The sequence below is a fragment of the Cucurbita pepo genome, chromosome 2, assembly GCF_057944985.1.
Source record: "Cucurbita pepo subsp. pepo isolate OVF chromosome 2, ASM5794498v1, whole genome shotgun sequence".
In the NCBI taxonomy this organism is placed as follows: Eukaryota; Viridiplantae; Streptophyta; class Magnoliopsida; order Cucurbitales; family Cucurbitaceae; genus Cucurbita; species Cucurbita pepo.
This window is the reverse complement of record NC_141799.1, coordinates 14,161,576-14,185,565: the sequence shown is the minus strand read 5'-3', so window position 1 is coordinate 14,185,565 and position 23,990 is coordinate 14,161,576. Positions and strand designations below refer to the sequence as shown.

Sequence of the window (23,990 nt, the reverse complement as noted above, 5' to 3'; positions counted from 1 at the left end):
TGAAGTGGGTCGATTTGGTGGATCTCCCACATCGATCAGAGAAAGGAACAAAGTAAAGAACACGTGGGCATTCTTTAGATGTTCAAATCCCAGATCCAAATTTGAGATGAAAATTATATTGAGGATTATTAGGAGTGAGTTGCACAGGTTAATTTAGTGGAAAATCATAGGTTTATAAGTAAAGAATCTAATCATAGGTTTATAAGTAAAGAATCCTATCTCCAGCCATAAAATAAAATAAGAGACAATATCATATGAGTGGAGAGATGTGATTTTAACAAATTGTTGGTCTCGGAAGAAAACAGAGAATGCAATTCGATATTCAAACATTAACACACAGGATTCATACAGACCCTTAAGCAACATTACTCTAAATCACAGCACAAGTACCTGGAATCTGTTTTATTTTGTTTCTAAGGAGGTTCTAACAGGGATTGGCGCGATTCCTGGGGTCGCAATTTTCCGGGTTTGGAATACTGTATCTCTGGCCGAGGCAGGTGTCGTACCGCGGCGGCCGACTACACTCCGGAACCGATTGTTTGTCAGGGTTGTTGGTGTTGGGAGTTTGGAAAGAATTGAAGTCCAGCAGCATCCGGCTGGTCTCGGTTTCCATCAGAAACTCCGAATCGGAGTTCAGGTCGCCGATGAGGCAGTTCTCCAGGCGGCCGTCGCACCACTCGGCGGCGGTCTTGTTGATGGCCGCATGGGAAATGGTTGGGGGGTTCAGCAGCAGAATTATGAACAGAATCGTCATTGATGGTGTCAGTAGAGTTGCAGCCATGGTGTTTGAAGTAATTCCCATGTGAACAATAATGAGAAGAGGAGGAGGAGGAGTCGTCGGGGTGTTGAAGATATTGGATTGTTTGGTATGTGGTGAAGGAATTGGGATATGGAGTGTGTGGACTGAATTAGAGATGTTGGCTTGGGTAGTGACACACTTGACAATATTGGAGTCGGAGTTTCGACGTGACACTGAAGTAAAGGATGAGTAAGTGAATGAACCAAAACAACGTTCTAATTAGAACAATGACTAAGAAAAACTTAAAAGAATGGAAAGTGACTGCTATTACTAATAAGATGCAGGTTCTTTTTCGGTGACTTAATTATAAGAATATGATAGTTAAGCATGTTTTACTTGGAGCAACTTTATGTTAGTGACCTCCTACGAATTTTTATAAGATGCATACGAGTAAGAACAAACTATATATGTTGAAAAGACTCATATTAGTTTGTGGGGATAATATTCGTTATTAGAAGTAAGAAGTAAGTAACTTGACCATGTTAGATGCAGGGGAATATCGAAACCATCAGATACTGAATTTGGATTTCAAATCCTAGGCATGAGACATTACGTGTTCTTCATGTCGTTAACCCTAAATTTGATGCAGAGTTCAGGAGAATATCAGAGTCATTAGATGCTGAATCTGAATTTGAAATTTTGGGCATTGAACGCTACGTGTTGTTTATGTTGTTAACCCTAAATTTGATATAGAGATGCATGAGAATACCGGAGCCATCATGCTGAATCTGAATTTCAAATCCTAGGCATGAGACGTTATGTGTTGTTCATGTCGTTAACCCTAAATTTGATACGGAGATGCAGGAGAATATCAGAGTCATTAGATGTTGAATATGAATTTGAAATTCTGGGCATTGAATGGTACGTGTTGTTCATGTTGTTAACCCTAAATTTGATACGGAGATGCATGAGAATATCAGAGCCATCATGCTGAATCTGAATTCTAAATTCTGGGCATTAAACGTTACATGTTGTTCATGACGTTAGCCTTAAATTTGATGCAGAGATGCAGAAGAATATCGAAGTCATCAGATACTCAATCTGAATTTCAAATCATGGGCATTAAACGTTGAGATTGACATTGTAGTTGAGAAGTCGATACACAGTTGGAATGGGAAGGGACATTAAAGAACGCAAGCTAAGAACCACAACTTTCCCACACAAACGTCTATGCTTTTAGAGGGCCAAAGGAAAGTTGAACCAAAAAGAAAACCACTTTTGACAAAACCACCGACCAAAACCATAACCAAATCAAAAAAAGCTTCCATTTTACAGTTGTATTTCATAACCAGTTTCCAGGAATCTTGCTTGCTTTCTCATTTACCAAACCCAAATAAACAACACCCATCGTCCTCCCATTTAAATTAATTAAATTCCACATTTGTTTCTTAATGCTTAATAAAAAAAATAAAAAAAAAAATTAATAAATAGTTGTATTTCTTATTTTTAATTAAATTTCAAAAAGGCTTTTGAGTACTTTGAAGTAATATAAAAAGACATCATGTTCCTAAAAGACATGAAAATATCTTTTATCAAAGGATAATTTAAAAAACATACCAAAATTTGATTTAGAGATTCTTATACATATGGTAGCTAATATCATAATTTATTTTATCTTCTTATGTATTTTTTTTAATATATAGTTCCCACACCCCCAAATCAATTAATGGTTACTTAATTAGAATATATATATATATATTTTTTAAAATAAAAAAAAATATAGTAACCCAATTGCTACGGCAAGTAAAATGATTAATTTTAGGATTTAAATAACACATATCAAATTTTAGTATACACAAAATTTTGTTTGACTTTGTCAAACTTTTCTTTTAGAAGTAATGAATTAAATGTATGGATTCAATTTTTTCTTGTCGTAAGAATGTCTCTGGTCCCCTCATAATGCCTCGAGGTGGAAGGGGGGCCTCGAGGTGGAAGGGGGCGTAGAGAGCTCCAACCCGATAAATCTTTACTTACTAAGTAAAAGAAAAATAAATTACAAATTCTATGTAGTTCGACTTTTTAGTGTTGGACAACTAGGGAGGTATAGGATGTTGGATGATGAAAGTCTTACATCGGCTAAGTTGGGGAATGATCATGAGTTTATAATCCACAAAATAATCTTTTCATTGTTACGAGGTCTTTTAGAAGCCTAAACTTATAGTGGTCAATATCATACCATTGTGGAGAGTCTTGTAACGATCAAAGTTTGGAGAATTGAAAATTGAAAAGCAGAAAATAAAGAGAGTATATAATCATTTGCAAGAACACGCAGAGCAGAGGGTGACCATCATTTGGTATCAATGTCTTTCCCTTCGACACAATCAATACGATTTTGATCTCCCATCTCTCTGCAGGAACAGAATTCGGGAAACTTTTCTTCTCTTTCTCTCTGTAGACTCTGCTCTGCTCTGCATGCGTCGGGAATGGGTAATCTTTGCGCCACATTCTCGCCGCCGAAACCAGTGGTGAAGCAACCGGAAAACACTTTCCCGAACCCACCGCCGTTGTCCATTTCCAGCAACCGATGGTTTCGAACGCGCTCTTCGCGGAGGGAGAAGGTTGGAGAGTCGATGAGTTCGGAGCAGGCTTTGGTAGCGGCGGCGGCGCTCTTCCAGAAACATCCAATGGATTGTTCGTTTGATCGGTCTACTTCACTTCGGCAGCCGCCCTCCGGTAGGAAGAATCGGAACGTCTTGCCGCGGAGTTCGAGTTCTCGCGCTCGCTCCCTCACTGACCCTCTCCTTCAGCCTCATCAGCTTGTTAATCAGGTTCGAGTTTTTTTTCTTTAAATTTTGATTGTGTGATTGTGATTGACATGTATGATCGGCGATTCCACGTTTGATTGTTGACAGATGAGGGTTAATTGAAATTGTTATGATATGAATTGTGAATTGTGTTTGGAGACTTCCAAATTTGTCTGTGAAACCGAATTATTTAAGGTCAGTTTTGAATCAGTTCAGCGAGAAATTTACTCGAATTGAACCTAATGAGAGTTTTCAAACATTCAAATGCATTCAAATCATTCGTAGTACGATGAGAAGTGAATTATCGTAAATTTGTTCTCATTCTGTATTTAATGAGAACTCCAATGTAACTATTTGTTAAATATAGACTTCATTTCAACTACGGATACAATAATTGAAAAATAATTTCAGATAAAGAGTTATTTCTTGAAAAGGAAAGAAAAGAGAGGAAAAGAATGATAGTCTTTAAATTTCTCGAACTAGAAACTGTTTATTAATGTAAACAGCATGAGAAATTTGTGTTGATGAACATCTACTTCAAATTTCTAGTAAAATCTATTGGATTCTGTTCAAATTATCAAAGGATTTTGTTGTTTGTTCATCTTTTTCACATATTGATTCAAGAGGTTATTTTCTGAACTTCGTACCGAAAGCATTTATGGTTCTAATAAATCTCCAATTCACAGGATATAAAGCTAGATGACTTGGAAACAAATCACTTTGTTCTTGTCCATGGAGGTGGTTTTGGTGCTTGGTGTTGGTATAAAACTATTGCCCTCCTTGAAGAAGTGGGCTATAGAGCTACGGCCATAGACTTAACTGGTTCAGGAGTTCATTCATTTGATCCAAACAGCATCACAGATCTCTCGCAATATGTGCAGCCGCTTACTGATTTCCTTGAAAAGCTTCCTGATGGCGAAAAGGTTTTTCTCATCTCCGTCCTCTTAACCAATTTACTTACAAGTATGTACATGTATATATATGTATTTTGTATGCATTGGTATGCATGCGTATGTTCATGGGAGTCGAGAATATACTGAAAGTATTGAATTTACTTGAGCCTGATTGGTGGAGCACCTCTTGGGCTTAGCTTAGGTAGTGGTCGTTCAACAACACTGTTCTTGAGATGGTTTTTCGGTTTCAGTCGACTATTTTTTTTGTAAATAATTGTATTTTGCACTTGACTTCCTCTGTATAAGCTCAATTTGTTTCTGCGTCTTAATGTATGCAGGTTATCCTAGTTGGGCATGATTTTGGTGGTGCTTGTATTTCATATGCAATGGAATTGTTTCATTTTAAAATTGCAAAGGCTGTTTTCATTGCTGCGGCAATGTTGAGTGATGGGCAAAACACTCTGGATATGTTCTCCTTGCAGGTACTCTCATTCCCTGATAAATTCCAAATTTTGAATGCTTTTAGACTTGATTATCTGTAGAAATTTCGAATTTCATTTAAAAGATTTTCCATATGGGTATGAATGAATGCCTAGTTTTTGGGTTTTAGTCAATGCTGCTCGACAATCTTTCTGCACTCTCCTGGTTTTGTTCAATTTAGTTTCTTTTGAGTGAGCTATGTTGGAATCTGCGCTAGGCTGGTGCGGACGATGTCATGCGACAGGCTCAAGTCTTCGTGTACGCAAATGGCAACGACAATGCTCCAACAACTATTGAATTGAAAAAACCTTTGTTAAAGGACTTGTTCTTCAATCAAACTACTGCCAAGGTAATTAGTTTCGTTCTTTATTCCATCCGTTCTTACAAAACTCAGTATACACTTTGATTTCAATAGAGAAAAAAGAAAATAGAGCGATCACTATACTTGAGCTGCAAATAATCAAAACACCGTTCATTGATTCTAGAAATCAAGAAAAACTCAGTCAATTGATCATTCCATTGTCCTGATTCAGGATGTAGCTCTAGCATCTGTTTCGATGAGACCAATACCCTTCCCACCCGTATTAGAAAAGCTTCGTCTTTCAGAAACAAGGTATGGATCGGTGAGACGGTTTTACATACAGACATTGAATGACAATGCCATACCCGTCTCAATCCAGGAGACCTTGATTGAGAGAAGCCCTCCGGAACAGGTCTTCATTCTCAAAGGTGCAGATCATTCTCCCTTTTTCTCAAAACCTCAGGCTCTGCATAGACTATTGGTAGAGATCTCAAAGACCAAAAAACCATAGGAGCCAGTCTCTCTCACCCGCTAGACAGATGGATGGTTTGCATTGAAAGTTTATTGAAGTGTTGCTTTATTGATATGGCATGTGAATGAATAAAGTTGGTGGATCTTCATTGCAAGAGGGATGAAATGAAAGGGCCTGATCTTGCCACCTCATGTTCTATTGGTTTTTTGAATCAATTTCTATTCTTTTATATTGATTGAAGAGGCAAAGAGGTTAGCTACAAGATGAGATTCAGCTGCACCCAAAATGATGGACTGGTATAATGACCATAAGTGGAAAAGACAGCCCAAAGTTTTGGGTCTTATTATCTTTATGTATAGTATTAGACTGTCAATAATATGAATCCAATTCGAGCATTGAAATGAATTAAGGGACATTTATCTTGCTTGTAGGCTCGAAACAATCCCTGACATCCCATTATTATACACATTACTTGAATTCTCATTCATTTCTATACTAGTGTTACTAGACATCCCCTCCCTCAAGAGCCAACCATCTTCGTTGTCGAGGCTACTCAGTTCAACATTATCCTCCTTAGAACTCTCTTGTAGTTGATATGCATACTCTAGGCCTCGTACCACATCGTTCATCGATGGTCGCTTGTTTCCCTCATCTTGAATGCAACTCACCATAACTTGAACGAATTTCCTGAAGCACTCTGTTCCAATTTGGTTTTGAAGAATTGGGTCTACCATTTCTGTAACTTTCTTCTCATAAATGCATTGTTTTACCCATTCTGTCAATAGAACTCGAGTATGGGCGACTGTATGAATAATTGGTGTGCGAGCGCGGAGTACTTCGCAGAGAACCACCCCAAATGAATATACGTCGGACTTTTCTGAGAGTTGTCGTCGTCGGCAATACTCTGGGTCGAGATAACCGAAGCTACCTTTGACTACTGTGCTAATGTGTGCGTTGGACATGTTGGTTGGCCCGATTTTGGACAATCCAAAATCAGAAACCTTAGCAACCCATTTGTCGTCCAGTAAGATATTTGTGGTTTTCACATCGCGGTGGATGATGGTGTGTTCGGCACCAGTATGAAGGTAGTGTAGTCCTCTGGCAGCTCCGATACAGGTCTGGAGGCGCTGGTTCCATGTGAGAGGTTGTTCGTCGTCGCCGTAGAGGTGACTACGAAGCGTACCATGAGACATATAATCGTAGACTAGAATCATTTCGTTGCCCTCATTGCAATACCCAATTAGTGAGACGAGATGGAGATGACGAAGTTGTGAGAGCGTCTCGATCTCTGTTTTGAACTCGTGTGCTCCTTGTTTAGAACCAGGCTTCAACCGTTTGATTGCCACTTGGGTGGCTCCGTCGTCGACGTATCCTTTGTAGACGTTACCGAATCCGCCGACGCCGATGATGAAAATGTCATCAAAGTTTTTGGTGGCGGATTTAATCTCCGCCAATGAAAAGTAACGACATAAATCAGATGGGAGATTTGAGTTGCGAGTCTTACTTGATTTGTTTGTTGATATGGAATACGGAGCCCACCAGGAAGTACCGTCGCTCGAGGTCTGGTCGGAAAATGTTCTGCGTCGACAGAAAACAAACAATCCCAGAGCTAATGTGGCAGTCACACCTCCAACCACTGCAGGGATTAGAACACCCACCATTTTTCTATCTGATTTCCTTGATTGTGGGGTGGGCGGTAGAAGAGGCAGAGTGGGCGGTGGATCTGGGTTTTGGCCGGCGAGGTCGCCGCTCGAATCATTTAATTTGAAGATTTCGATACCATTCAAGATCACGTTAGTGAATCTCGTTCTCCAGTCTTCTGGGTTTGCTTGAAGCGTAACGGACAGATTCACTTTCATTTCGCCATTGTTAGGAGGCATATTCACAGCGTAATCTCTGTAGTATGGAATGCCTTTCCCGCCGGCCCAACCAAACACATCGGCGGACGTTTCAGCAATCGTGTTTGCGATATAAATCAAGAACACTCTTTCATTCGTGTCGTTGATTTCTTCTTGGAACTCGCAGAAATGCAGCCGAATCATGTAAAAGAACCCAGGATCTACAGGGTACACCCATGTAAGGTTGTAGCTCTTGTTCCTTGTATCGTTCGGTCCCATGGTTCGGGCAGATTGATACACAGTGTCTGGAGCAGAGTATGCCGGAATTCTGCTGTGATTGAGGTGGATATCAAAATTAGTAGGACAAGCATCATCTAAGTACTCATCCGACAAATTACTTTCCCTCGACCAAGTTCGAAACATTCCGGTATCGTGAACAGGGGAGACGAGTTCTCCACAAATATTCATTCGGTACACCATCTCAAGAGATGTGTAGTTTTCAATTGGGAAGCGCTTATTATCATGGCCAATTTGATTCATTCCTCGACCACCTTGGTCGTGAGGTTCTGGTTGCGTATAATAAAGATTCACCGGCATGGATACTATCTCAATCCCACTAATAACAGCATACAAGTCTTCACTTGAGGGAGTGAACGTAATATTGAGTGTCCGATTGTTTCCCTCCACATTAACACAATACTCCCGAAAAAAGCTGTTGGAGCGAACGACGTCGGAGTAGGCAGAAACATTGAAATCGCGAAGAAGGGTAAAGGGGCCAGCTTTGACAGAGAAGACAGCCTTGTTGGTATCGGTATTGGTATCGGTATCGGTATAGAAGTGAAGTCGAACAAACTTCTGGCCGGGAGTGACCGGAAAAAAGTAGGTGAATTGGAAGTGAGACAACCGTGTAGCTAAGTAAGGGGCGTAATCGGAGGGTGAAGAGTTTTGTGTTTTGGAGTCGTTGTTTCGATGGAAATCTAACGGGAAGAAGTTCGAGTTGACGTCTCCAACCCAGATGCGGTTGTCGATGGATACAGATGGGCTACCAGAGAACCCACAACTAAGAACTATGTTGTCGAGGGGAGTGTAGTGGGAGTTGCAGGAAGCATGGAGAGATATGAATGTGAGTAGGATGATTGAAGAAGCGTATTTGATGTTACAGTCGGCCATTAGAGCATAAGCTCCAACCTCTAAGCTCTAAGCTCTAAGCTCTAAGCATGGTAAGGCAAGTATAGAATCTTAAGTATGGCTACACGTAGAAAAGAGGCATGCACAAGACATATGAATATGATTGGTTGAAGAGTCGTGGTCTTCCTCCATTCTTGTTTTTCCACAAAAAAATCCAAAGACCTCGACTTCGTTGGATTAAATATATACTCGTCTCCATTCCTATCAACCCCACACGGAGATGTGGAAAAAAAGAAAATAAACCCCATATATTATTCACTCTTGAGTATAAGTTCTCGGGATTTTCACCCATAGGTTGGTTGAGCATAAATGAGCTTTATTTAATTTAGTTGATTGAATTGAATTTTCGTATTTGTTTGATTGGATGGCCCAATAATTCATTGTCATATTCAATGTGACGTCCATGGAAGGAAAATGTGAAAGAATAAAATTGTGACGTCCATTGAAGGTAAAATTGTTGGTGCAACCTATTTTATAATTGTTACACAGATGATTTGATATAAATTGTTCCGATATAAATTGTTCCTATGGAGATATATGAGTAGGGTGCTAAGACTAAATCATATATGTAAATTGAGGAGATTAATAATTTACACAATGATCCTATACAATTCGATCTTAATTCTAAGCAGTTATGAACTACTATCTATGAAGCTTGTTTTTTTATTTGGGTAGGTGATAATAACTTTTGTGGTCGATTCAATATGTTTATCGTTTTGAGAATTTGACTAAATATAAAATTGAGAACATAATCTTATGAGATGAAATTCACCAATTTTTCATAATTTTTCATAAAAGAATTAGATTGTTCATAAAAGAATCGAAATTAACTTTTGATTAGTAATGTTGAAAAACTTGAACAGAGTTGACTGTAATGATTACATCATTCCAAATTGTATAAAGTTCCTTTGGACTCGTCTTCTATGGCATAAATTTGACACATCATTCCAAACTAAATAAAGTTCCTTTGGACCGGGTCTTCTATCTCATAAATTTGACAACATTTATTTTCCATCTCAAATAATTGCAATAGTTGAAATTTAATCATATAAATGGATGAACTTGATATAACAAGTCAAACTCACCGCTAACAAATATTGTTCATTTTAAGAGTTACGTATAGTCATCGACACAGTTTTAAAAAACGTCTGCTTTATAGAAAAAAAATATTTAATTTGTATCTCCAACCAACATGAGATTGGCATAAGATAAGAGAATTGAAAATAAGTATAATGGAGAATATTCTATATTATTTAACCCAAAATATTTCTATTAGAGTGGGAGATAATTATTTAAGAATAATAATAATAATAACACGTGTCCTTCATCGTCCAGCTGGGTTCTTAATCTCGGAGAAAACGGTTCCAGACATTCTTTTATCATACGCAGAGCTGGAATCTTCACTATTGGTTGTCGTCGTCACTTCACTGCTTATCCCCGAATGCGACCCGCGTCTTCCATCACCGACACTACTGAACAACATCTCCCCCATCAACCACCCTTCTTCCTCATCCACACCTTTGTCTCCGCCGCCGTCTACCTCATCTTTTACTACCTTCTTCTTCGACGCCTCCTGCAACTGCAACGCAAACTCCAATCCCCACACCACGTCGGTCATCGCCGGCCGCTTAATTCCATCGTCCTGGATGCAACTCACTGCAATCTCTATAAATTTCCTCAAGCATTCCGGCGAGATCTCGTCCTTGATGTTCCGGTCAATGATCTGACCCACCGTGTTGTCGCTGTAACACCGCCGGACCCACTCTGCGAGATACACTTGTTTCTTGTCGGCATTGCGCAACAATGGCGGACGCGCACAGAGAATTTCACATAGAACTACTCCGAATGAATAAACATCCGATTTTTCTGTTAATTGTTGCCGTCGGTAGTACTCTGGGTCTAGATAACCGAAGCTACCTTTCACTACTGTGCTAATGTGCGCTTTCGACATGTTGGTCGGCCCCACTTTCGACAATCCAAAATCAGAAACCTTAGCGACCCATTTGTCGTCCAGTAAGATATTTGTGGTTTTCACATCGCGGTGGATGATTGTGTGTTTCGCGCCCGTATGAAGGTAGTGTAATCCTCTGGCAGCTCCGATGCAGATCTGGAGGCGCTGATTCCATGTCAGAGGTTGTTCGTCGTCGCCGTAGAGGTGGCTACGAAGGGTACCATGAGACATATAATCGTACACTAAAATCATTTCATTGCCATCATTACAATACCCAATTAGTGAAACGAGATGGCGATGGCGGAGTTGTGAGAGCATCTCGATCTCTGTTTTGAATTCGTGTGCGCCCTGTTTTGAACCAGGCTTCAATCGTTTGATTGCTACTTGGGTGGCTCCGTCGTCGATGTATCCTTTGTAGACGTTTCCGAATCCGCCGACGCCGATGATGAAAAGGTCATCGAAGTTTTTGGTGGCGGATTTAATCTCCGACAATGAAAAGTAACGACATAAATCAGATGGGAGATTTGAGTTGCGGGTCTTACTTGATTTGTTTGTTGACATGGAATACGGAGCCCACCAGGAAGTACCGTCGCTTGATGTCTGGTCGGAAAATGTTCTCCGCCGACAGAAAACAAACAATCCCAGAGCTATTACAGCAACCAAACCTCCAACAACTGCAGGGATTAGAACACCCACCATTTTTCTATCTGATTTCCTTGATTGTGGGGTGGGCGGTAGAAGAGGCAGAGTGGGCGGTGGATCTGGGTTTTCGCCGGCGAGGCTGCCGCTTGAATCATTTAATTTGAAGATTTCGATACCATTCAAGATCACGTTAGTGAATCTCGTTCTCCAGTCATCTGGGTTTGCTTGAAGCTTTACAGACAGACTCACTTTCTTTTCGCCATTGTTATGAGGCATATTCACAGCGTAATCTCTGTAATATGGAATGTCTTTCCCGCCGGCCCAACGAAACACGTCGGCGCCCTTTTCAGCAATCGTGTTTCCGATATAAATCAAGAACACTCTGTCATTTGTGTCGTTGATTTCTTTTTGAAACTCGCAGAAATGAAGCCGAATCATGTAAAAGAACCCAGGATCTACAGGGTACACCCATGTAAGGTTGTAGCTCTTGTTCCTTGTAACGTTCGGTCCCATGGTTCGGGCAGTTTGATACACCGTGTCTGGAGCAGAGTATGCCGGAATTTTGCTGTGTTTGAGTTGGATATCAAGATTAGTAGGACAAGCTTCATCTAAGTACTCATCCAACAATTTACTTTCACTGTCCGCCGACCAAGTTCGAAGCATTCCGGTATCGTTAACAGGGGAGATGTTATTTCCACAAATATCGATTCGGTACACCGTTTCAAGAGATGTGTAGTTTTCAATTGGGAAGAATTGATTATTTTGGCCAACGAGATTCAACCCTCGACCACCGTCGTTGTTCATCTCCGGCGGCGTATGATAAAGATTCACCGGCATGGAAACAATCTGAATCCCACTGACAAAAGCATACGAGTCTTGATTTGATGGACTGAATGTAAGATTCAATTTCTGATCATTTCCCTCCACATACACATTAAATTCTCGAAACAACGTGTCCTCTCCGGAAGCATTGGCGTTGACAGCAGCGTTGAAATCACGGAGGAGAGTGAAGGGGCCGGCTGAAACAGAGAACACCGCTTTGGAGCGGTCGAAGCTCTGGAATTTAGCAGAGTAGAAGTAAAGTCGAATGAATTTCTGACCGGGAGTTAAGGGAAACAAGTAGGTGAAGGCGGAGTGTGATAGCCGTGCTGTCGTGTACGGAACTCCGGCTGAACTGAACTGCGCCTCCGCCTGGACGGACTGGCCATTATGAAGGAGATTCGAAGGGAAGAATTTCGAGGCGGTGTCTCCCTCCCAGATGTGGGCCGTGTCCCCAAGTTGATGTGTGTTTCCCGATGAGCCACAATCAAGATTTATAATCTCGGTGGGTTCGTAGGGGACGGTCAAGTCGCCGGCGACAGGGTGGGAGAGGAATTGGAGGTGAAAGAAAGCAAATAGAAGAGTTGAAATTGCAGAAGCGTAATTGGGTTTACAGTCCGCCATTAGAGGAGATGAAGCTTGTTCTTCAAAGAAAAGGTCTTAAAACAAATTGAAAGAACTGTAATCCATAAATGCAAGCTGAGGAGACTGGAGAAGAAGATGAGAAAAGCTGTCATTCACTGTAGGCTTTTAATAACCTAACCAGAACAAGTTTAAGGATATTTTTGAAACAAAGTATTACTAAATTTTTATTAATTTAACTCGGGTTGGAAGACTTGGATAGAGTCAACGTCGCTGCATGGTCAAGGGTCCACGTACTAAATTCTTCCAAAGAAAAATCTTCGAAGTTTATCTCTAATTGTAACGAAAAAATTTTGACTCGTTCAAACTTTTTGCTCGGTGTTATGCATTAAAAGACAGTGCCTTTGATGGGGACTTCTCACCTTCTTCTCCGAAGTCCTACCCCCACCTCTCTGTCTTACATTTATGATTCTCTTTCCAATTATTGACTAGGCGATCTTCTCTATTGAATAATGTGTTTCTACTCAAGTTATAGGAGGAATTACTGTCGAAAATAACTCGAGAATGGCTAAAAGACATGTAAGGAGAGCGTTGAAATGCTATATTAAGTGTTTGAGATACTTAGAGTCATTCAAGCATTTCACCTGCATGGAGGGCATGGAGACGTTTTGTCTGTATTGTCAAGTTGTTGCAGTGTAATGTCATAACATTTTGTATTCAATTAGGGTGTGAAAACATCTCCTTAATAGACGCGTCGTAAAATTGTGAGGCTGGGAGTGTACGTAACAGGCTAAAGCGGACAATATCTAGTAGCGATGAACTTAGGTTGTTACAGTTATGGATGTTGTTTTTGAAAATCATAGATAGCGTTGTGTTTATAATGACAATATATTTACATCGAGCCAGCACCGTCTCATCGGTTCCAAGAAGGGTCTTAGACTTTATAGATTTATCACCAACTTGGATATTGATATTGATACTCTTAGCTACCACGATCAATAAACGAGCAGGTTGAACCTATGTCATCAACATGAGAAAACACGAACAATAAATTTGTGTTCTTGATTATTATTTGCACAATTTAGTTGTTGGTAAGGATGTTGGGTTCGATTTTTGTTGGCATAACAAAGCTTCATTGTACGACCATCCATGTTACAATGATAACAATGATAGCAACGAAGCATAATTTGAATAAATTCTCGAACATAAAATTAAAACTATAAAATTATTTTTCTATGTAACGACTCTGACTTCTTTATATGAAAAGTCAGGGCATTACAGGAGAAATTGGCCGACCACAAATCTAAATTTTTCGTTCGTTCTGCTTCTTATTACCTTGGACAGGCGCGACCATATGTGCCACAATTGTCGTTCTTGGTGTTTGTACGCCTTGCGTTGAAACAACTTTTATAATCTCCCGGTCGCTCACACACAGGTTTATTCCGATTTCTCGTCGGAAAACTAATAAACTTAGGTGTAGAGGCTAGCAAGCTTGGGAATGCCGACTCGCCGTCGCCTTCTCGTGTGATGCATTCTTCGACACGGCCATCGCACCACATCGATGCCGCAGCGGCCACAGTGATGTTGCCATAGCTGGAAGGAGTTGGAGAAGCAACGCTGCAATGACTTCCGCTCAGCATCAAAATGAAGACGCCCATTGCCGCCGCTGCCGCCGCCGCCATTACGGCTCCGGAGTTTGAGGAATGTCCCATGGAATTGGGATCTGAAGGAGAAGAAAGGAAGGTGAGTGTATAATCTTTGGATCCAAACATCATTTTTATACATAATAATAATAAAGTTTTTATTTTTTAAACAAAATCGAGTTTGAATTAAAATGATCCACATGTTCTTCGTTGTCAGAAATGATGGGTCTTTATGTTTTGGTAGTTGGATCAAAATTAATGCATCAAATATCACAGCCATATAATTATAAATATCAAATCATCTATACCACCTTAAGACCGTCACGTTGGTTGGGAGGAGAACGAAACATAGTGTGGAAACATTTCTTTATCAGATACGTTTTAAAATCTACATGGTCATCTTCAATGCGCCACATCCTCTCTCTCTCACGGGCCTCAATACTGTCTAGTAGTAGATGATTGGATTGGATGGACTTTTGCGATTGTGCGGGATGCACTCCCAGCACCGAGTGAGCTAAGCCAACTTGAATTCGCGTCAACCCGACAACATATGTTCAAGCCTCTAATCTCATGTTGAGAACAAGGTGAAAAATGGGGTAGAGAGATTTTCAAAAGAGAGTTTGAAAGCAAAGTTGAAAGAAAGATTGAAAGCAGCTTTATATGACTGTCATCAAAGAAACAAACACCACCGCTTAAATATCATATAATTTGATAGGAGGAGTTGATGACGGGTCGCATCCCTTTGTATAAGAGATACTTCTTTCTATCTAAGATTTATATGCTATTCTTTTGATTTGGAAGTTGGGCGGATGACTATAATCGAAAGCTACAAAAGGAAGTGAACGATCAGTTCCTCCCATGCAATATGCCATGGCTCGCTCCTGATTCATTGAGGAAGAGGCACCGAAGAACCATAAAGCAAATTATTGAATTTATCATTGGTTGCGTTTTATCTCATCTTGTAAAATTGTTCCTTTTCACCACTAATTCAAGCTAAACTAATCGACAATAATATAATTTCGAGCGGAAATAAATGTTCACTCTCACGGGCGTCAAAACTGTGTAGTAGTCCATGATTGGGATTGAATGGGCATTTTGTGGGTGCATGTAATACATTACAAATTTGATGTCTGGATTCTTCTCATATATGTTTGATAATTGTCATAATCACACTTTTTTTTTTTTTTTTTTTTTTTGTAGCGAACGTGTAACGACCCAGATCCACCGCTAGCAGATATTGTCCTCTTTGGGCTTTCCCTTTCGGGCTTCCCCTCAAGGCTTTAAAACGCGTCTGCTAGGGGAAGGTTTCCACACCCTTACAAAGGGTGATTTGTTCTCCTCCCCAACCAATGTGGACATCACAGAACGTTTGTGTTTGTGCGATACTCACTCCCAGCACCGAGTAAGCTAAGCTAATTTAGATTCGCATCGCTTACGAGTTAACAACGTATGCTCAAAGCTCTGATCCTGTTTTGAGAAAAAAGTTTTAGAAAATTAGAGAGATTTTCGAAGAAGAAGTGTTATATGGCTATCAATAAAGAAAGAAACACAACAGCTTAAATATCATATAATTCGGGAGTAGGAATTGATGATTGGTCGCATCTCTTTATAGTACAGACGATTCAGGTCTAGTAAGACTAGACATGATTTTGACTAATAGTCGTATAAACAAGAAAAAATAGAATAGTAAGTAAATACAACATGAAAATGAAGACGGAGGGTGAGTGTATAATCTTTGGATTCAAACATCATTTTTATACATTTGAGATTAATAATAATAATAATGTTTTTTTTTTTTTAAGAAAAAGAAGAAAAGAAAAGATTGGTCTTTATTTTTGGGCCGTTGGATCAAAAGGAATCTATCAAATATCACATCAATATAATTATAAATATAAAATGATGTATTTAATTTAACTAAATATTTATTTGATGATGTAAATCCAATTATTTTTAAAATTTATCATTTCAAAATTTTTATTTTCATTTTCAACTAATTCCAAAATAATTAATTTATCTAAAATGTCTTAATTAGTTAACGTGAGACTCTATTTGATTATTTACGTGGCTCGACATGTGACATTACTCTTGTCCACAATGTGAGAATCGTAATCTACTATTTTCAAGTAATATTATGACTCATGGCACATGCCTTCTCCGAGAGAGACGTAGCTTCTTCTTGTTACTTTTGCATTTGATTTTTCTTTAATACGATCTCTAATGTATTCCTTCGATTTTTTACAAATATTTTGAGGATTGAACAACTTGTTCTCGAGCACATTTGTAGATTTTTTCTAATCGGCTACCAAGTTTTATGACACTAATGCAGGTCGGGCTAGAACTTTTATGTTCGTCCACGCTTTGGGTCTAATTAGGCATTATTGACATTTCGGTCTAATTTTTTTGTTCAAATATAATTCATTTCGACCCAATTAAATTTAATTATTTGATTAATTTGTCAGTTTTTGTCATCAAATTAAATTGAGACACGTATCAATTCATAATTAATCATAAATTTAATTTTGTCGTTAATTTATGCATATGACGGGGATTAAAATGAAAATTATAAAGTTAGGAGGACCAAAACGAAAATTTAAACTCGTTTTCGTGTCCATGTTTGGCATGTTAGCAAAGCAGCCGAAAGCCAGCAGGACAGGTTATTATAGAAAGGTCGTAGAAGGAAAGCTCCCAAGGCCACCTCTCTCATATCCATACCCAACTGTTCACCATGCACCTCTCCCTTAAATAAACCCTAATTTTATTTTACATTTCTTTTTTTTTATTTATTTATTTTGAATTTAGATCGAAAAAATTATAATTTACGTTCTATGATTTTTTACTTTGATCAAACCGTATGAATTGTTCCTATCATATATTTTGTGAGATCATGGTCGATTCGAGAGGAAACGAAATATTTCTTATAAAAATGTGGACTGACGGAGTAACAATGGGTTTCAACTGTTATATCAGAATCAAATATCGGGCGATGTGTTAACGAGGATGCAAAGGGATTGACGGTGAGACTGATCGAAAAAAATATATATATTTATATATATAGTTTTAGGTCTGGAAAGTGACAGTTTGGTATATTTTGTGTATTGGGAAAGAGAGGAGAATTATGAGTGGGCTCTCGAAAAGGTTTGTTCTGTACTCCTCAAAACGGCTTGACAAGTGATCAAAAACCTCTCGTCATCCCTTTCCATTTCTTCTCCCCGCGTTTTCCTTGCTTTTTTCTCTCTGTCATTCTCAGCGTTGAAGAAGGCTTAAAACCCACGAATCCCCAGAAAACCAGACATTCTTAGGAAATCCATGATCATGGCTGTTCCCATTCTCAGATTACCCTTTTTCCTTCCCATTCTCGCCATTTTGCTACTCTTCTCCACCTTTCTTACTTCAACAGGTTCGATTCTTCTTCTTTTTATTCTTTATGGCTTTGTTTTCTGTTTCTTTTTGTTGTTTGTTTCAATGGGTGTTGGTCTGTTTGTTTGTTTACATAATCGTCTCTGTTTTGAAAACTTGGCCTCTCTTTCTGCTTGTTTTTGTGACTGGTCGATTCTGGAGTCTGCTCTTCCTTCGTTTGATTTGAAGAATGATGAAATGGTAGCTTTGGTCCTTGATTACTCTGAGTTTCAGGGGTTTGTTTCTCTCGTTTTCTTTGATTTTTTTAAATCCTGTTTTTGGGTCTTGTTCACAGGGGGACTTTAGTTTCTGGGTTTTCTTTGATGAACTTTCAAATGGGTGGTTGAGGATTTTTGGGTTTAATGCATTATGCCCTCTGCATGTATAAGGTTCTGGATTTTCAGAGTTTGAGGAAAATCCTCTGTTTCTTCTTAACTCTGAAATGCTGTGTTCATGTAATTTCTGAGATGAAATTGAGAGCAATCTTAAAAAGGAGTGTGTAAATAATGGATAAGAAATGATGTTTATACCTAACGCTGTTAAAGGTTATGTTCTTGAGGCTACTAATTCTGTTCATGGACCATATTGCTTTTTTCTTTTTTTTAATCATTATGATTTGACTAATAGCTTCTACGTACTGTTTGAACTTCAGAGGGTGATGCTGATCTATCCTTTTTTATGTTTTTTCTTATTTGGTTCTCAGAAGCGTATGATCCACTTGATCCAAATGGAAACATTACAATCAAGTGGGATGTTATAAGCTGGACCGCTGATGGCTATGTTGTAAGTGTTTATGAATCATTGTGTTCATTTCATAAGAATCAATATGTGTGATAGCCCTTTGAGATAGAGAGATTGTGTAGAGAAATGAGGGGGTTTGGAGGAGATTTCTTAATTTCTGTATAAAATGATAAGCAATTGTGTTATGGTGATGATTATAGTGGGAAATTTAGTTGTCTTTTCCCTTTTTGTGCTTGTTTTAGATATTAAACTCGTATTTTGTGAATGTATAGGCTGTCGTTACAATGTATAATTTCCAACAATATCGCCATATTCAAGCACCGGGATGGTCTCTGCAATGGGGATGGGTTAAGAAAGAGGTCATATGGAGCATGTTGGGAGGCCAAGCAACCGAACAAGGTGATTGTTCGAGATATAAGGGGAACATCCCTCATAGCTGCAAGAGGGATCCAACCATTGTTGATCTATTGCCCGGGACTCCGTATAACCAGCAGATTGCAAATTGCTGCAAAGGCGGAGTTCTCAACTCCTGGGTGCAAGATCCAACTACTGCAGTGAGTTCATTTCAACTCAGTGTTGGTGCTGCGGGAACCTCGAATAAAACTGTCAGATTACCAAAGAACTTCACCTTAAAAGCACCTGGGCCTGGTTATACTTGTGGACCCGCAAAGATCGTTAGACCGACCAAATTCATTTCGTCTGACAAACGGAGAGTTACACAGGCCTTGAGTAAGTAAAGATTAAAGAGTTATTTACTTGTACTATCTTCCTGTTAAGTTGCTTTCAAATTCAATACCTTTCCATTCAAGAAATCCTTGTACTAGTCCACTGATATTTTGCTTCAAATCCTTCATGTTTGCAGTGACATGGAATATTACATGCACATATTCACAATTTCTGGCTCAAAAAACTCCGACTTGCTGTGTTTCGCTGTCATCATTTTACAACGACACGATTGTTTCTTGCCCTAAATGCTCGTGTGGTTGTCCAAACAACTTGAAGGGAGCCCAAAATTGTGTGGAGTAAGCTATCTGCCTCATATAAAACTATAAACTATTATGACTTGGACTAATTGTGAACATGTGTATTTGCAGGCCAAATTCTCCGCATTTAGCCTCTGTTGTTACCAATGCTAGTTCTAGCAATAACAATGTGGTACCTTCGGTTCAGTGTACAAGCCATATGTGCCCGATCCGAGTTCACTGGCATGTGAAGATTAACTATAAGGAGTATTGGCGTGCCAAGATCACAATTACAAACTTCAATTACGCGATGAACTATACAAATTGGAACTTAGTTGCCCAACATCCCAATTTCGACAATTTAACAACGATTTTCAGCTTCAACTACATGTCGATCAATCCATATGGAACTATAAGTAGGATACATTTTCTTCTCGGAAACATCTTTTTCTTGTTCCTCTTCTTTTAAATTTAAATAAATGTATGCGTACTTCTAACAGATGATACTGCAGTCCTGTGGGGAGTCAAGTTCTACAATGATTTGCTCATGCAAGCAGGCCCTTCTGGGAATGTGCAGACAGAGCTACTTTTCCGAAAGAATCCATCGATTTTCACATTCGATAAAGGCTGGGCTTTCCCTCGGAGGATTTATTTCAATGGCGACAACTGCGTCATGCCGCCTCCAGATGCCTATCCCCACTCACCAAACACGGGTTTGAAGCAAGGTGTCTCGTTGTTTACTACGCTATTGTCGATTTCCTTGACTCTCCTTTCCCTTCGCCATTTATTTGCATAACGTTTTCCCTGGTATACTCGAGTCATTCTGAAGTTTTGAAGTGGATCGATCAGTCTGGCACACACAATTATTCAAAGAATTGATGAATCTCAGATATGGATGATGACTTTTAACTACACAATTGTTTTTCTTCGGTGAACTTTTTCGTGATCGAGTTCACTTTGTAAATGTTGTACGATATTACAGAAACTCTCTAAGACTTCCATGTCTGCATTGAGATAATGCTTAACCATGGAAACTTGGAACATGTTTACATATCAATTGTTGTCAGTAAATGTTTCTCTGCTACTTTGATTCATTCCATATCTTTATCTTCTTTCATGGAACAGTGGAATTTTTGTGAATGGAAAAGTAGATTACAGGAAGAGAATGGATTCTGAATTTCGGAATATGACATTCTTCATTTTGAACTTTCTAAAAGATTGTAAGTTCTTGTATGCAGGTGATTTTGTTCCTATATGTCAAAAATATGGACTTGATCTGAAAAATTACATTACATTCTTTCTTCATGTGTAATTTTGAATTCTAGAAAGGGACTCAGCAAATAGCTAGCAGCAGGAAGAGCAGCAGCAAAGCAAATGATGTTGAGAGGGCGACGGGCCTTTGGCGGGCAGTGTTTGGCAGGAACGGGTATGTATCCGGTGGTGGAAGCATGCACTCGTCGCCATTGAAGTAAACTTTCCGAGGGAATGCCCATCCCTGCTTAAAGGTGAAGGTGTTCTGATCCTTTTGCAGCAATACCTCTGATTGTACATTCCCAAATGGCCCTGCTTCCATCAGAAGGTCGTTGTAAAACTTCGTCCCGTAGAACATTCCCGTGTCATCTGTGTATATCAGGAGCAAAAACCGTGTCTTAGCTCTCCTCTTTCGGTGAATATGTCAAGGAAAGAGCAATGAGTAGAAAACAGTTTTGGAGTTTGATGCTTTTACTTACTGATTGATTCATAGGGAACAAGGGGTTTGTAGTTGAAGCTGAAAACTTGGGTTACATTGTTCAGATTTGGATGCTGGACGACGAGAGACCAAAGCGAATAGTTCATTCGATAGTTGAAGTTTGTGATGGCGATCTTCACCCGCCAGTATTCCTTATAATTTTGTTTCACGTGCCAGTGAACTCGAACCGGGCACATATGATGCGTGCACTGCAGCAACGGGGTGTTGTCTTTCTTTGGTGTATTGATTCCAACCAGCTTAAGAATCTTAGAATCACTCCTGCAGTCATTGCAAAGCATAACACAGTTCAGGTCTGAGCTGTACTAATGGCAATACTTACAAGAATTGAGATGGAAATGGCTAGCCTTACTTGATGCAGCTGTTCTTGTTTTGGCAACCACAGGTGCAAGACGGACAAGACGTGATCGTATCGTTGTAGAACGATGAGAAAGAAACACAACAATTAGGATTTTTTCTGGCCAAAAACTGAGAGTAAGTGCAGGTCACATTCCAAGTCACTGTACACAAAAAGAAGAAAGATGACCAAATTACAGCGTTATACTCGTCGATGAAATGCAGATGGAGGACTGTAATGAACGTGTTCTTACTCAGAGCTTGAGTTTTGCGACGGCGGTCGGGCGTGAGGAAGGTGGTGGAAGGCACGACCTTGGCAGGGCCACAAGTGTACCCGGGGCCGGGACCAAGCAGAGTGAAGTTCTTGGGGAGTTTGACAGTCTTATTTGAAGTACCTGCTTGGCCAACACTGATCTGAAAGGCTGAAACAGCAGCTTGAGGGTCTTGTCCCCAAGCAGCCACAACCCCACCTTTGCAGCAGTTTGTAAATTGCTGATTGTAAGGAACTCCTGGCATCAAATCCACAACAGTAGGGGTTTTCTTACAACAGTGAGGAATGTTTCCTTTGAACTTGGAGCAATCGCCTTGCTCGGTCGTTTGCGACCCGACCATCGACCATATCACTTCCTTTTTCGCCCACGTCCATCCCATCGTCCACCCGGGACTCATTATGTGCCGGTACATTTGGAAGTTGTTCAATGTCACAACTGCCTACAAAATCATCCGACTTCATATGACTAGATTCAAAAACTCATATCAGAATAGAAGTTCTTACCACATAGCCATCAGGCGTCCAAGACATGACGTCCCATTTGACCGTAATGTTCCCATTCGGATCCAACGGATCATACGCAGCTGCAACCAAAAAACACAAGTAGATTGATCACCAAAACACGAACGAGAAGTTCAAAATGACAGGTAACTCCAGTTGGCAAAAACAAGTCTCACCTCCAAGAGAAAATATGACAAAAAGGAAAACAGCTGAAACAATCAAGCTCATTGTCGGTTAAGTCGAGCAAACGAGTTCTACAAGAAGATGAACGAGGAAGATGAACAATAAACTACACACCAAAAGGGTGTCGTTGAAAGCTTTATATAAGATTATGGTTTGTTCTTTATGTTCTTTGTTCTGTTCAGTTCCCATAACGTGAAGCAAGGGCTAGGTGGGAAAAACATGGCGGGACATATGAAGATTGAGAAGTTAACATCTCAACGGTACAAGGGTTGAAGATGAAGCTGATGTGTAATGGCTTAGGCGTGGAAGTTACTCAAATGACCTTGTAGCTTTTGCTGTGATATCAGGTATAAAGAAATTGCACCTACCCTGCTTAATACCCTTTTGGGAATTGCTCAAAATTTTATGATACTCATTCAAAGATCATAAGATAATAGTAAATACTCATAGAATTTGTGTTCCTTACTATTATTATGTGTATGTTTTGAAGTACTTAGGTTAATTGTGTGCTCATTTGAGGCCTTGTGGCTGTCATGGGGGCCTAAGACCTGACATGGAAGGCAAGGCAAGGCAAGGCAAGGCAAGGCTAAGTTTCTTGAATGTTGTAACCAATTTGGATGAGTTTGAAGGAAGCAAACAGGTTGGGAAAAAGGTATAAAGAGAGAGGGAGAGATATGAAAACCCAAAAAGACAACAGATCTACCAAACTACTGTTGCATTTGGCAGACTTCTCATAAATTGCTTCAATACTACACTTCTCCGACCGAGATTTTGAATCTGGATTTGACATCGATATTACTCTATATTCTCGACCTCTTGAATTGTTTTTGAGATTGGAGACGACCATGCCTCTTGTAGACCAGTGCGTTCCATTTTTACATATTGTTGTCTTTTCTAACATTGTAAAGGCCCAAGCCCACCGCTAGCAGATATTGCTCTCTTTGGGATTTCCTTCCTCTTTGGGCTTTCCCTTTCGGGCTTCCCCTCAAGGTTTTTAAAACGCGTCTATTAGGGAGAGATTTTCACATCCTTATAAATAATGTTTTGCTCTCCTCCCCAAGCGGTGTGAGATCTCACAATCCACCCCATTAGGGACCCAGCGTCCTCGTTGATACTCGTTATCTTCTTCAATCAATGTGAGACCCCTAATCCACCCTCCTTCGGGGCCCAGCGTCCTTGATGGCACACTACCTCGTGTCCTCCCTACTCAGCCTTCTCGCTGATATGATTTGTAACGGCCCAAGCTCACTGCTAGGCAATGTTGTTCTCTTTGTGTCTTCCCTTTTGAGTTTTGTCTCAAAGTTTTTAAAACATGTCTCCTAAGAAAAGATTTCCACACTCTTTATAAGAATGATTCGTTCTCCTCCCAACCAATGTGGGATCTCACAAACATGTTTCTTAAGAAAGCTTCTTCGGAGATCACCCGACTCCTTTAGATGAAATAGTACTTTTTGTATATGTCTAGTCCGCCAACTTGTTCAATTTCGAGTATCACATACCC

General features: G+C 39.7%; 4 protein-coding genes and 1 pseudogene across 4 annotated transcripts; 2 read left to right on the top strand and 3 right to left on the bottom strand.

The window, feature by feature from the left end:
* The first annotated feature begins 3,053 nt into the window (after positions 1–3,053).
* Positions 3,054–6,170, top strand: LOC111788582 (putative methylesterase 11, chloroplastic). Its single transcript, XM_023668963.2, has 5 exons — positions 3,054–3,567; positions 4,230–4,466; positions 4,775–4,918; positions 5,134–5,265; positions 5,450–6,170. Exons 1-5 carry the CDS (start codon positions 3,223–3,225, stop codon positions 5,726–5,728), a joined length of 1,137 nt encoding a protein of 378 aa, XP_023524731.1. The 5' UTR covers positions 3,054–3,222; the 3' UTR covers positions 5,729–6,170.
* Positions 6,095–9,084, bottom strand: LOC111788581 (receptor-like protein kinase FERONIA pseudogene; annotated as a pseudogene).
* A 930-nt stretch (positions 9,085–10,014) lies between these two features.
* LOC111788706 (receptor-like protein kinase FERONIA) lies at positions 10,015–12,934 on the bottom strand. The gene has a single exon (XM_023669156.2). It carries the CDS (start codon positions 12,749–12,751, stop codon positions 10,040–10,042), a length of 2,712 nt encoding a protein of 903 aa, XP_023524924.2. The 5' UTR covers positions 12,752–12,934; the 3' UTR covers positions 10,015–10,039.
* Positions 12,935–17,495: 4,561 nt separating this feature from the next.
* On the top strand, positions 17,496–20,545 carry LOC111789052 (protein COBRA). Its single transcript, XM_023669688.2, has 6 exons — positions 17,496–17,749; positions 18,452–18,531; positions 18,762–19,218; positions 19,352–19,511; positions 19,584–19,867; positions 19,952–20,545. Exons 1-6 carry the CDS (start codon positions 17,659–17,661, stop codon positions 20,245–20,247), a joined length of 1,368 nt encoding a protein of 455 aa, XP_023525456.2. The 5' UTR covers positions 17,496–17,658; the 3' UTR covers positions 20,248–20,545.
* Positions 20,546–20,553: 8 nt separating this feature from the next.
* LOC111789053 (COBRA-like protein 4) lies at positions 20,554–22,619 on the bottom strand. Its single transcript, XM_023669689.2, has 6 exons — positions 22,483–22,619; positions 22,310–22,389; positions 21,789–22,245; positions 21,551–21,698; positions 21,182–21,459; positions 20,554–21,071 (listed from the first exon to the last, which is right to left on the bottom strand). The coding sequence occupies exons 1-6, from the start codon at positions 22,532–22,534 to the stop codon at positions 20,785–20,787; spliced, it is 1,302 nt and encodes a 433-aa protein (XP_023525457.1). The 5' UTR covers positions 22,535–22,619; the 3' UTR covers positions 20,554–20,784.
* Positions 22,620–23,990: the final 1,371 nt, after the last annotated feature.

Excerpts from the sequence above, each read along its gene's own strand:
- LOC111788582 (XM_023668963.2), top strand. The coding sequence starts at position 3,223 with ATGGGTAATCTTTGCGCCACATTCTCGCCGCCGAAACCAGTGGTGAAG. Across the intron at positions 4,919-5,133 it reads TGGATATGTTCTCCTTGCAG|GCTGGTGCGGACGATGTCAT; the intron begins GTACTCTCATTC and ends AATCTGCGCTAG. Across the intron at positions 5,266-5,449 it reads TCAATCAAACTACTGCCAAG|GATGTAGCTCTAGCATCTGT; the intron begins GTAATTAGTTTC and ends GTCCTGATTCAG.
- LOC111789052 (XM_023669688.2), top strand. The coding sequence starts at position 17,659 with ATGATCATGGCTGTTCCCATTCTCAGATTACCCTTTTTCCTTCCCATT. Across the intron at positions 17,750-18,451 it reads CACCTTTCTTACTTCAACAG|AAGCGTATGATCCACTTGAT; the intron begins GTTCGATTCTTC and ends TTTGGTTCTCAG. Across the intron at positions 18,532-18,761 it reads GGACCGCTGATGGCTATGTT|GCTGTCGTTACAATGTATAA; the intron begins GTAAGTGTTTAT and ends GTGAATGTATAG.
- LOC111788706 (XM_023669156.2), bottom strand. The coding sequence starts at position 12,751 with ATGGCGGACTGTAAACCCAATTACGCTTCTGCAATTTCAACTCTTCTA.
- LOC111789053 (XM_023669689.2), bottom strand. The coding sequence starts at position 22,534 with ATGAGCTTGATTGTTTCAGCTGTTTTCCTTTTTGTCATATTTTCTCTT. Across the intron at positions 22,390-22,482 it reads TGTCATATTTTCTCTTGGAG|CTGCGTATGATCCGTTGGAT; the intron begins GTGAGACTTGTT and ends TTTTGGTTGCAG. Across the intron at positions 22,246-22,309 it reads GGACGCCTGATGGCTATGTG|GCAGTTGTGACATTGAACAA; the intron begins GTAAGAACTTCT and ends ATGATTTTGTAG.